Below are 13,119 nucleotides of genomic sequence, written 5' to 3' on the forward strand. Positions count from 1 at the left end.
CATCAATGGGAGGTTTTGTTGTTTTCACACCATTGCTTAGTAGCAGTCTAAGTTGGGAATGAGTGAAAATTAGCTCCTCACCAAGAATGACCCCACCTTTTTATGCATGCTTTTCTAAGCCTTCAGCCTAATCTAAGGTAATGCAGTTAAAGCATGACCCTCTTCTCCAAGACTAGAGTTTGGGATGCTACAACCGAGTTCATGGAAGAGATGAAATAGGAGTTACTTTTCACTTGCCCACAGCTGCTTCATCTTTCAAACTCTCTCTTGTTCTTTCTGGCCGGGTATTAGTATTTATGGCCTATGTCTTTATTTATTTTTTATTATTTTGTAAAACAGAAAAATTCTTAGGTAATTCCTGGATTAAATTCAGATCAGTTCCCTAGGCTTGCTCCCTGTCCATCTTCAGAAGACCTAATCCTCTCAGGAGAGAAGGGGAAAGAGAGCAGATGTCCTTTGATCACCATCATGGATTTATTTCCTGCTTATACTGGGTCTGGACGGGTTAATTTTCTTTGTGGACTGTGTTTTGGGTTTGTGACTAAAACTGTTGGTAACACACTGCTGTTTTGGCTATTGCTGAGCATCACAGGCAGAGGGTCAAGGCTTCCAGGACCCCCCTGGGGAGTAGGCTGGGGTGGGCAAGAAGCTGGGAGGGGACATGGTTGGGACAGCTGGTCCCAAGTGACTTTGAGGGTATTCTGTGCTGTAGGACATCAAAAAAAGCCTGAGAGGACTGATGGGTTGGCTGGAAGGTGCCTGTTGCTTGGGACTGCTGGGCATCAGTCTGCTTGTGGGAGTTGGTGAGTGGTGGAGAGCAGCACTTGGTGGTTTTTCTTCTTCAGTTTTGTCTTCACTGAATAAACACTGTTTATCTGGACCCATACATTTCCTTGCCTTTCCTGTTCTCTCCCATGTCTCACAACTGTGAGAGGTGAGTGAGCAGGGGCTGTAAGATCAGTGTCTGCTGCCTGGGGTTAGGCCACTACAGAGTTCATAATCACTCAGACATTTCATTCTGTATTTGCAATGATGTGATTCTGAATATGGTGCCAGAATAAACCACTCATCATTTGTAACTTTGACATTATTTAAGCATTCATGTTGGATTTCTTCACCTAAGCTGGATCTTGAGAAGCAATTGTACTGCCTTGTGATCAAGGGCAGGGTGATTGGTTGGGAAGCTGGGGGTGAAAGGGCTTGGACAAACAATGCTTGAAAAAGTTGTGCTCATATTTCAGTTTTAACTTTCAGTGGCAGGGGTTTTTTTTTGGGAACAAATTAAAAATTTCTTAATTGATCCTTCTTAATGCCAGCATTATGCTGCAACTAAATACTTGCTGACTTCAGGTTTCTTTACCAGCATCTAGTGGTATATAAGTCAGATGGGTGGGTTGATCCAACTGGAAGCTTCACAGCTTTTCCAAGCTTTAACTTAGTATTTTTAGGAGAATTTTTATAGTTTTTGCTTGGGCTAGTTTCACAACCAGTTTATCATATTCTGTATGAATCATAAAATGATTTAGGATGAAAAAGACCTATAAGACCTTTTTAAGAGCCCAGGTGTTAACCCAGTCTTGCCAAATCCATCACTAAACCATGTCCTTAAATTCAACATCTACACATCTTTTAAATGCCTCCAGGGATGGTGACTCAACATTTCCCTGGGGAGCTTATTCCAGTGCTTGAGAACTTTTTTGGTGAAGAAATGTTTTTAATATCTAATCTAAACCTCCCTTGACACAACTTCAGGCCACTTTCTCTTGTCTTATCACTTGTTACTTGGGAGAGTGGTAGCATGAAGAAGCATGGAAAAGGCAGAAAAATGGTTCTCTTTAATCAGGGATGTAGATGGAAACATCATTCCAATATCTTGGACTGGAGTAGTGGAATACTAAGCTACTTATGTCAGTGGAAGAACATCCTTTTGTGTGTTAGGCATTTTAATAAAGTGTCAGATTTGTGGGTGTCTGTAGCTTCAGAAAGTGGTTTTAGGGTTCCTCCTTGCTCATTGCTGTAGTTGTACAAGCTCCTGATGCTTTGTGCCAGTGCAGATGTAGCTGAGGACTGAGCTGATGCAAATTCAGCAGAAATGAATGATTTGTGATATTTTATCACAAAATCACCAGCTGTCTCTGCAAAAAAAAAAAAAAAAAAAAAAAAAAAAAAAAAAAAAAAACCAAAAAAAAAAAAACCCCGCAGGGACTGGGAGGAAACAGATGACTGGGATGATCAGAACAGTGTTTGGTTCTGCATTTCTGGAAAGATCTGGTTACGTTAGTTGAGTGTCTCAGAAGGGCACAGTGTTGTTCCATGGTTTATTTTCAGGAACTGCTGTGAATTCTCCTCTGCACTGCCATAACTGCTAGGAATGTTAATGGTCTGTTTGGGTGAGGACCATAGCTAAGCAGTATTTCATTAACTGTTTTCCTTGCACTGTTTTGCTTTTCTTGCTTTGGGTGCAGAATGTCTAGAGGTGTCATACAGGAGCCTTACTTGGTGTGTGCAGTAATCCACCTGCTCTGTCCTCCATTCTGGTCTCTTCATATTTCATCTCATAATGCCAGCATCTTTCAGCCTGTTAAATAGGAAATCAGAAGCTGAAAGTGGACATGACCCTCATCAATCTCATGCCTGAGTATTTTGGTGATCTAACATAACAGATCAGATTGTTGGAAAAAAAACCTTAAAACAGTATGTGTTTCTGTTCAAATTTCACAGTAGAAGATTTCTCATGAGAGGTGAATGCTACAGCTGTTAAAATGAAGGAGTGATGATCATTGTTTCACTTTTTGTACAAACTCTTTATGGGCCTTGTGTTCACTAATTTGCTCTAGTTAATGTGCTCACAAAGAGGCAGTACTGGAGAGGATGAGCAGCAGAGGAAATGTTTAGAGTTAAATTACTTGTAACTCAGAGTTCTGCCTATTGCAAAAGAAAAGGTAGAAATTCAGCTAGACTTGAGTAATCCAGGTAAGAATCCTTATTGACTAGTTACTGAGCATAACATGCATTGATAACTTTTTAGAGTTACTGGTTTGGAATGTTGTCTTCTTGAAAGGCAATAAATAGTTACTCCAGTTTACCTTCAGGTGTTAAATAAAATACAAATTGTTGTGGATGTTTAATAAGATCTGTCTTTTAGTTTGTAGTAATTGACTTCATAATAATCTTAAATACACTGGAGACTGAAGGACTAAAATAAATCTTTTTATTTCAGAAAGCGTAAGCATAGAGTTTACACATGCTCATTGAATGTGGATTTTGCACAGTAGAGGGCTTGGTATAATCTGTTGTCATATTCTACTTGTAGGTAAAAAGAACATACTCTCATGGTACGTATAGAGCTGGCCCAATGAGACAGATCAGCCTGGTTGGAGCAGTTGATGAGGAAGTGGGGGATTACTTCCCTGAATTCCTTGATATGTTGGAAGAATCACCCTTCTTAAAAGTAAGAACAGAAGGGAATGGGCTGGGAGAAGGGGGACACCATGCTCTGTAGTGCTGTCATACTAATAAAGTGAGAGTATGTGATACTTGTTTAGATAATTGAGTGTTCTCATAAACGCTTTCATCATGAGAGATAAAGGCTGCTTTTAACAAGTTTTTCAAAGTAACTCACTTGAAAATTGTGGCTTGTATTTCCCATTAGTGTACACTGCCATGGGGAACACTTTCTAGTTTAAAATTAGAGAGTCGTAAAGACAGTGATGATGGTCCCATTATGTGGGTACGGCCAGGAGAGCAGATGATCCCTGTGGCTGACATGCCAAAGTCACCTTTCAAAAGGAAGAGGTAGGTTGAATTTTTTTGCTTGGTAAATGTCTGGTTAGTAGTGTTTCCTTTACAAATTCATTTTATCCCCAACCTTGTACTGTTTGATATTATATGTTAATATAAGTTACTGTAAATCTTTTTCTCCAAATCACTTTTTTTGTTGTTTTTTTAATGTAAGAATCTGGAATTTTTTGTTTTAATTTTTACTGTCTGGCCAAATAAGGTGCTGGTCCTTTTTGGAGGTTTAGTAGAAATATAAGGTGAAAACTTCAGGAAAATGTGTACACACATGCAATTACTGATATATGCCATAAGACTGCAATCAATGCCCCTGTTGTTACATGTGAGTGGATGTGTTGTGACCTCTGGGGTCAAGAACTTTTCTCTCACCTTGAAGGTAACAACTCTAACATTAAATGAAATCTTTAAGCTTTGGTGTGGTATTGGGTGTAAGAACCAGCTGAAGAGTAGGGACAGCTTCTGCAGAACTTTAGTATTGTATGTCATAAGGACTTGTCATGGGAGTTCTTTTCAAAACGAGGACACAAAGAGGAGTGTATGAGAAGTGGGAGCAGGGGCAGGTGCCTCAGGAGTGTAGAGACATTGTCCAACCATGAGGGGATGCAATTAAAGCCAAAGACAACCTGGAGTTGAATTTGGCGAGGGATGTGAAGGGCAGCAGGGACTTCCACAGCATATGGACAGTAGAAGAAAGACTAGGAAAATGGAAGGCATTTGCTGAATGGGGCAAAGGGCCTGGTGGGGACAAAGGACACAGAAAAGGCTGAGATAGTGCATTTTTTGCTCTTGTCTTTTCTAGTGAGATTTACTTTCAGGAAACGCTCTGTTGTGGAGACAGTAAGAGTGTCTGGAGCTGGGGCTACTTGCCTTCAGTGGAGGAAAATCAGATTAACAAACTCCCTAGATAGGCAGATTAGACAGACACAAGCCTGTGGGACCTACTGGGATGGGTCCCATCCCACAAGGGCAGTGGGAGCTGGCCAGTGTCATTGCAAGGCCACTGTCTGTGAAAGATCATGGCAATTGCCAGAGGTTCCTGAGGACTGGAGGAAAGCAAATGACGCTCCTGTCATTTAGAAGGGTAAGAAGCAAAACCTGGGGAACTGCAGGCCAGTCAGTCTTGCCTTCATCCTGGGAAGTTGCCATTTCAAGCATGAGCAGCATAGCAGATGGAGGGACAGGTTTCTTCCCCTCTGCTCATCACTGGTGAGACACATCTGCAATATCTGCCCAGTCCTGAGCTCACCAGGCTAAGACAGACACAGCCGTACTGGAGTATGTCTGGTGACCTGCGAGAACTGGGATTTACTCTTGAGAAAAGAATGCTCAGTGGGATCATATTAATGTGTTTAAGCACTTCACCGAAAGTTGTAGAAAGGACTTACTTCAACAGTGCCCAGTGACATGAACAGAGAAAATGGACACAAACTAAATTACAAAAAATCCATTTAAAATAAGGAAAAGAGGGATTTTTTTTTTTTTGGCGTAGATGAGCAGTCCTATTGGCTATGATGGGAATTAGATAATTCAGAGAAATTTCTATATCACTGTTACTGTTTTTCTTATGCAGAACTACCAATGAAATAAAAAACTTGCAGTACCTACCTCGAACCAGTGAACCCCGTGAGATGCTCTTTGAGGACCGGACGCGAGCCCATGCGGATCACATAGGACAAGGCTTTGAGCGACAGACCACAGCTGCTGTGGGAGTGTTGAAGGCTGTGCACTGTGGGGAGTGGTAGGTGTTGATTGGCTTCCCCTAGGTGTCTGGAACATGTTTGCCTGAATTGCCATTTGTAATTGGAAGGGAGTGTGGAGTAGGTTAATCTAGGATTAAAGATTCAATGAAGACTTCATAGGTGCTGGTTGAGCATTAGATGTTTGTCTGCTCTCTTTAATTGCATGTGGCTTTGCTATGTGGTTGAAACCAGAAAGGTTCCTGGCAGTGACAGTTCAATTGCTATAATTGAGTTGCTGTTACTGAGGTCATGGTCGATGTAAAAACACCTCTCACTTCATTTTGCTTCAAGTGGTGCATAGAGACTGAGCTGCTACTGCAGCAGAGGTGCACATGGAGAGACCTTCTGGCAGTTCTTTGTGTTGTCTGGAGATGAGCAGAATTCTTATGCTTCTGCTTCCCAAGTCATGGTTGTTACAACCTTGATTTATTTATGGAAGCTCACCTAGGAAGAATCCTGTTGGAAGTTGGGTGATATTTTTTGGTGTCTGTCCTTAGAATTCCTGTGTGAGATTCAGGAAGTGAAATGTGCCTCTTCTGAAGCGTGTTTGCATGTTAACTAAATAAAGAGCCCATGACCATATGGGCTTCCTGGTCCAGATTGAAGAGGCATTTTGCAACATCTTCAGACAATGAAGAATGACCTTAGTTTTGGAGGTTACCTTTGCATATGTAAACACTATAAATACCTTTTCTTTGTGTCTGTCTAGAAATTAGAAGTGTGAATTCCCTTTGGATAAAATGATGTGAATTTGTGTTACAGTGCATGAGTTCATTGACATAGAAAGTAGAATAATTGTCATTGGGGAAGAACTGGATTGTTCAGATCATAATGTGTTGGTCTCTTGGGCTCTGAGGTTTTCAGTTTCCTTTCTCTTCAGGTTGATGACAGTGGAAGCCTTCAACTTCCTGCTTGCTCTGACTGTGCTGTGGTGAATTAAGACTGAGCAGTAGTAGCAGGGCAAGAGCTGAGCTAACTCTGTAGATCTGAGTGTTTTAAACTACACTTTGCACATTTGAGAGAGGGACTTGCAAAGGAAGTAAAGAAACCAAACAAAACCCCACCCCCTGAACTTGGATGTTTGTGGAGATTAAGAAGTTGAATTGATAATAATTTAAGTCTGGGAATTTCCCGTTCTCATCTTATAGCTTTATAGCATATTTGAAAGTCCTTCAGTTTGAGGAATAAAAAAAATATCAGCATTTCATTTCAGTGTAAAGACTGAATGTATCTTTTAATTCAGAATAAAAAATTTGTGACTGATGTATGGAGAGGAATAAAATATACAACACGAGTAACACAATAAAAGTTATTTATTTCAGGCTTGATTTGGCCTAAAATATAATTCCTGCTTTCCCTTTCCACTTTTATGTAATTTTGAAAAGCCACTTGTGTTTACATGATGAGAACTAATCAGGGCTTATGAAAATGAAGCATCATGGATTAATGTAGCATGTTACAATTATTTCAGGTATTAGTTTTGCCATAATTTGCAATCTGTGGGTGGATTTATTTTAAAGGAAATAACATGAATGAAAGTTTTGAAAAATATAGTTTTTATTTTTGGTTTGTTTCTTTTTTTAATTTGTTTGAGTAGTTGAACAAATCTGAAAAGTTGAAGATATTCTGGACTGATTAAGGCACTATGGCAGTAAAAATGTACACATTCTAGTGATGAGATCATCTATGTAAAATAATGCTTTCTGTGAGGAGAAAATAAAACAATTCCTGGGCTGCCTGAACTAAATCCATAAAAATGGATCGAGTGGGCAAAAATAAGCTTTATAAGTTGCTGTAGATTTAAAGAAAGTAGGATTTATTTCTTAGTTCATAGGGATGAATGTTAATGCTAGGTGGGATAAATGTTGTCTTTAAGAACAGAAAGGAACAGAACTATTGAAAAGCAAAAAGCAGGTTATGGTGTTACAGGACAGACATTGAAACTAAACATTTTATTTTGAAGAAGAAGAAAAAAATTTGTCCTTTCCCAATTGTGACAGGATCTTGACTTGAGATATTTTCTAATGTATTATGATCTTTTTATTGCTTTGAGTATTTACAGTTTACAGAACTCTGACTATTGCTAGCAAACATTTTAAGGATTGAACTATAATCTGATAAATGCAGGTGTGATTGTGCTGATTACTTAATGCTGTTTTCATCAGTGATACCAAGTGAGCTTTAGAACTTATGAAATGCCAATGAAATTTTAATTATGGAAATTTATAAAAGTTCTATGTGGGAAATTTGGGTGGGTTTTTACAGGGACAGCAAAAGGCATTTCTTGGCATTGTTGTTGGCAAAACGAAACCTGTGCTTCAGCAAGCAGCTTTCAGGTTTGTGTTCTAGACACTGAAGTTGAGCTTCTCTGTATGATCATAGGAATTTTGTATATATTGCCTGTCTTTATGCATTTGGCCAGAAATATTAATGGTGAAACCTCTAGTTTTGAATCTGTTTTGAAAAGTCACAGCAAAAGGAATCCGATCCTTTTGAAGAATGAGGTTAAGGGTAAAAAATAGTGCCAAAACCAGTTCTAGCAATTCTCTACTAGAGGCTTAAATGGATTTTTCTGAAGTTATCTTATGTTTTGTTTTAATTTAATGTCTTTTTGGACATTAACTGAACTTCTGTGCTATACTTCTGCTTGGGGGGAGATACATGATACCTAAAATAAAGGTTTTGCAAAATATTATCTCAAATTTGTGTTAAAGATAAAATCTGTAAATGCAGAATTTAAAAGTATCTGATAGTATTTTTTTCTCAGTTGCTTGCAAAAGGAATGTTGTGTTCTGTGACAAAATTGCAGTACAGAGCTGGTGATCCATCATCCTCTTGGACAGATACACATGGACTGAGAGTAGGAATGACAATGCATAAAGCAGAATAGACACTGGTGGGGAGAGCACATCAATTTCGATTGAAGTTCTCTAAGTGTGCAAAATGATTTTAATTCTCAACTTCATTTACAAATATTGGGGACTCCAAATGCAAATTTATATTTTAAAAATAAATACCTGCATTATAAAAGGTAGATGAATGTAGTTAATGGTTGTAACACCACTGGTTAGAAGTGTTTCTGAAGCTTTTTGCTTTCAGTGTTTAAATCGGGAGTATATGGATCAAAATACAGAGACACATCCTAATCTTTAATAAGTAAAATATGTAGTCTGAAAAGTCTCTCTAGCATACTTTCAGGAGTTGATCTGGGATTTTTTTTCCTCCTGAAAATAGCCTCAGACTGGTTATTTTTTTGCTTTATTGAGGCCATGACCTAAATAAAATAAACATGTCTCCTATGTTTAAAAAGCCTGAATGAACTGTACATCATTGCCTGCTTCCTAGAACAGTAATAACAGGACACGTATATATCTTTATATAAAAATAGATGTTCATCTTGCTTTTAAAAAAGGGCTCTTGAACATCTATTGGATTCTGAAATATTTCAGAAGAAAATGTTTCAGCTCTGCTGCATCAGCTGCTCCCCAGGCCCCCTATGTCTGACTTGTACCCTATTTTTGGAGGGGGGGAGGCAGGGTGAGGGATGGCAGGGAGGGGTGGCAGATGCCAGCCCTGCCTGCAGGAGGGACAGGCGGGAGGGCAGCAGTGGGTTCTGATCCCTGCTCCCACTCCCTGGTCCCATGGGCAGTGCCTGGATGTGCAGCCTGTGCCCACTGAGGAGCTGCTGCATTCCCTGCTGCATTCCCTGCTGCATTCCCATCAGCCCGGGGGGCTACAGAGGGGGAAGCACAGAAATTCTAACCAGGTTCTTTCTGGCTGAGAAACTGTCCTTGCAAAACTACTCCAAGGTGAGCTTTATCCTTTATAAATGAAATCTTCATGTAATCACATTTAAATTTTAAAAATCCTTCTAAAATGGAAACATCCCTCAGAAGTGAGTATGTAGAGCTTTTATTTCTTACATGTTTTCAATGAGGAACAGAGTTTGACCTTTAGATCAGGAATTGTAGATGCTTTTGCCTTTTGTGAGCTGATTCTAGATGATGTTTCCAGAGGAGCTGTATTAATGGTGTGTATTTCTTTGGGGGAGATGCTTTGGAACTAGAGATGTTTCTCCTAACAATTTGAATACGGAGACAAAGCCTTATTCAGATTTTGCTCTTGTGTAGCTCTCTCTAGGGAGCATAAATAGGGATGTATTTTTGAGGGATGTTTTGTGGAGGATGCCAGTATTGCCTGATTACTGGCATTGTGGTAGCTTAATGTAGGTTCAGCTTTTACTCCTAACTCTGGGCAAGGTGTTGGAGGCTGAGGTGCTGAGCAGTGGTTGCCACAGTGCTCCCAGTCAGACTTCTCTGTGCTCAGGTAGCTGATGGTGCTGGAGTGGTGACAGAGTGAGCCCAGTGTATCTGGGACAGCTGTCTTTCAGCATCTAGGTAACCAAGGGGCCAGCTAAAAATAGAAATGGAAAACAGTGTGTTTTGTTGGCCTTTTATTGCTGCCTTTACTTCCACTTACAAAGAAATTGTAGTTAATTTGTTTAACCAGTTTAATGAGATTGTGTTTTAAAATTAACTGTTCTGATCAACTTTTTTTTCTTATTGGTGGTTATGGTAGAGTTGTTGCATCTTTTAAGTTAAAAAATTTGCTTTATCCTTGCTTGCTGACTTTTTGTTATTTTCTGCAGCATGGTAGTTTCAGCCTCTGACTGTGCACTTGTTACTCTTCTGTAGGTCTGAGCAGCCTCGTATAACCAAAGATGTAATTTGTTTTCATGCCGAGGACTTCCTGGAGGTAGTTCAGCGAATGCAGTTAGATTTGCATGAGCCTCCACTCTCACAGGTAAGCACACTGAGAACTGATGGTCAGTGTTCTCTGAGTGCTGTCAGAGTTTTCACCTTTCCCCACCTTTTCCCTACAGTGTGTCCAGTGGGTTGATGATGCAAAGCTCAATCAGCTGCGAAGGGAAGGCATTCGCTATGCCAGAATCCAGTTATTCGATAATGACATTTATTTCATCCCGAGGAATGTTGTGCACCAGTTCAAAACAGTTTCAGCCGTGTGTAGTTTGGCTTGGCACATCCGGCTCAAGCTCTATCATTCAGAGGAAGAACTCTCTCAAAACACAAATCCTGTAGAAGCAGGGACCTCTGAAGACCCCAAGTCTTCGGTTGTTGGACTTCAGACTGACAGAGTTTGTACCGTGAGCGAAGATACCTCCGAAGACACCAAATTTCCAGATGCTCTGCAGACCAAGTACCTGCAGCAGGAGTTTGTGCCCATAAAACATGAACCTCTTGCATCTCTCAGAGTAAAAGAAGAGCCCATGAATGTTGATGTTGCTGAAAAGACAGTGACACCTAATGACGTCGGGGGACAGAATGTTCAGGCTAGGCTGGGTCACGCTGAGTTGACATCACTAAAGTTGGAAATGGATTCTAAATTTGAAACTGGCAACAAGGACTTACAAGGCAAGTTGTGCTCTGGAGGTCACGTACATCCAGATGATACAAGACAGCCTAGCTCATCATATCCAAAATTGCATGGACAAAGAGAGGATGATTTTTTGTACTAAATTTGTATATATGGTTTTAAATTCCTTTTTAAACTTAATGATGTAATAATGTAAAGATCATAAATTGTGAGGCAAGTTTGTGACTTGTCTTCGCATCTGTTACAGAAAATAGTTATGTAGCTTTGTAACATTCCTCAGTGCCTGTCCATAACTGTGAAGTATCAAAGCACTTAGGGCCAGATGCACTGTAAACACTGCAGGTTTAACATAAAGAAGTCTTTAAAAAATTTTGAGTTGTAGGTTTTAGAGTAGAGCTGACATTTAACATATATATTTTTTGTAAGATGAGCCAGAATTCTTTTTGACAATTCCAGGCTTTTCCATAGAGCTTATTTATACCAATTTTTTCATTTTAAATGTGTCAGCACTGTAGTGTAAATATCTTTTTTAAGAATCTTTTTAGTGTGATTTATACTGAAATGTGAGCCGCTTAATAAAGGTTCATAATAACAGATTGGTTTTATTTTTGGGTCTGCAAAAAATAATTCAGTTCAACTGCCTCTCTTAGTGGTTATGTTTCTATCTGCCACTAATGCATAGGATGCCCTTACGCCTTGAGGGTGAGGAGCTGTAGCAAACTGAGGTAGAGCTGAGGCATCTCTGTAAATGCAGATTAGTCAGAAGGCAGAATCAGTTCTCCCTTCACACAGCTCCTTATGGGTGCTCGTTCCAGGCACTCCCCAAACTCCTGCTGTCAGATACTCATGTGGAACAGGGAGTCAGACTGGCTGTTTGGAGGGCACTTGGACACACAGTGGGCTCCAGGAGTGCTGCCAGTACCTGCCTGCATCTCTTAGATGAGCTGGTGCAAGGGAGCAGACTCTCTCCTGGGCTTTGTCTCTTGGCCCAGCTCAGGGCACAATTCAGACAATTTCACTTTACATTAAAAAAAAACAAAACAACAAACCACAACCAAAAAACCAACACACCCACATAACAAGCCAAAAAAGCAACCACTCCCTCAAATCTGTTATCTGACTGCAATTAAAAGAACTTTTAAGTCATTACTTACCAAGCTAAAAAAGCCTCAACTTTGGCAGTGACCTGTAATTCACAGAGACATACTGGATTTGAATTGTCCCTGTGCTGATAGTGCCAGGCACTAAAGAGGCTGTGTTGCCAATATGTGTAGTGGGAAGGTTCCTCATGAGTCACAGTTTGGAAGCAAGAGGTGTTTCATTAAGGAAATAACAGCAGTGTCCAAGTTAACTGTTCTCTTTCCCCATCTATGGAACATTTGGATTCTTTTAGGTTGTGTTCTGAGGGAAAAGAATTTCAAGGCTAGCTAGCATCTGATCTGGTAACTCTGTCATTTAACCTATTTATTCTCTGTGTATTGTACTCCTGTGTAGTTCAAACACAGCCAAATGATACGTGTCTCTTGGATAGCTGCACACAGCAGTGAACTGCCCTACAGCCTGTCCTTCAGCTAAGTATGTAAAATTTCACATCCAAGGCCTTTTATTTTCGAAGCCCTCTGTATCTCTGATTTTTGTTAGGAATTTTCTGTACCACATTTTGGGAAGTTGTATATCCTTAAGTACCCAGTTTATAAATGTTGATGCAATTAGTGGTCACTTTGGCTTCATTTGTAGCAATAGAAAAATGTGATTTTCAGGCGTTGTCCAGTTCAGCTACCTGAGGTCCTTCTGTTGTAAATGCTTTTTTTCCTTATAGGTTGTTAAAATTTAAAATATTACTGCATACTCACAGGTGGCACTAAAATCAGCCGTTTATTAGATGAGTGCCCTGATTGGTTTAATCCAAAATATGTCTGTCAGAAAATTATTAATTAAATCAATATTTGAATTGCTAAACATTACTCCTGCATAGCCATAAATATGTATTAGAGAAGCAATAGAAATGTGAGTCTCTTGGATGTGGCTAATATGTCCTTAAGTCTTACTACTGTTTTCTTTAATGCTGGCTAAGAGATTACTACCAGTTTTCCAGCCTCAGGGATCTTTCTTTCCCCTTTGCTGTGAGCAAATGATCCATGTGTGATGTAGTATTTTATTGCTCTAGCAGATATTGATCTGAAAAAAT

The 13,119-nt window shown here is 39.7% G+C and overlaps 1 protein-coding gene across 1 annotated transcript in view; it reads left to right on the plus strand.

Moving 5' to 3' along the window:
* RSBN1L (round spermatid basic protein 1 like) overlaps positions 1 to 12,643 on the plus strand; it is a 32,284-nt gene extending 19,641 nt beyond the window's left edge. The window contains exons 3-7 of the mRNA XM_031059035.1: positions 3,314 to 3,451; positions 3,653 to 3,795; positions 5,369 to 5,536; positions 10,232 to 10,340; positions 10,420 to 12,643. Of these exons, the coding sequence (XP_030914895.1) occupies positions 3,314 to 3,451; positions 3,653 to 3,795; positions 5,369 to 5,536; positions 10,232 to 10,340; positions 10,420 to 11,073 (1,212 nt within the window). The 3' untranslated portion in view covers positions 11,074 to 12,643. The remainder of the gene's footprint in view (positions 1 to 3,313; positions 3,452 to 3,652; positions 3,796 to 5,368; positions 5,537 to 10,231; positions 10,341 to 10,419) is intronic.
* The last annotated feature ends 476 nt before the right edge of the window (positions 12,644 to 13,119 follow it).

Source organism: Geospiza fortis, unplaced genomic scaffold, assembly GCF_000277835.1.
Source record: "Geospiza fortis unplaced genomic scaffold, GeoFor_1.0 scaffold424, whole genome shotgun sequence".
In the NCBI taxonomy this organism is placed as follows: domain Eukaryota; kingdom Metazoa; phylum Chordata; class Aves; order Passeriformes; family Thraupidae; genus Geospiza; species Geospiza fortis.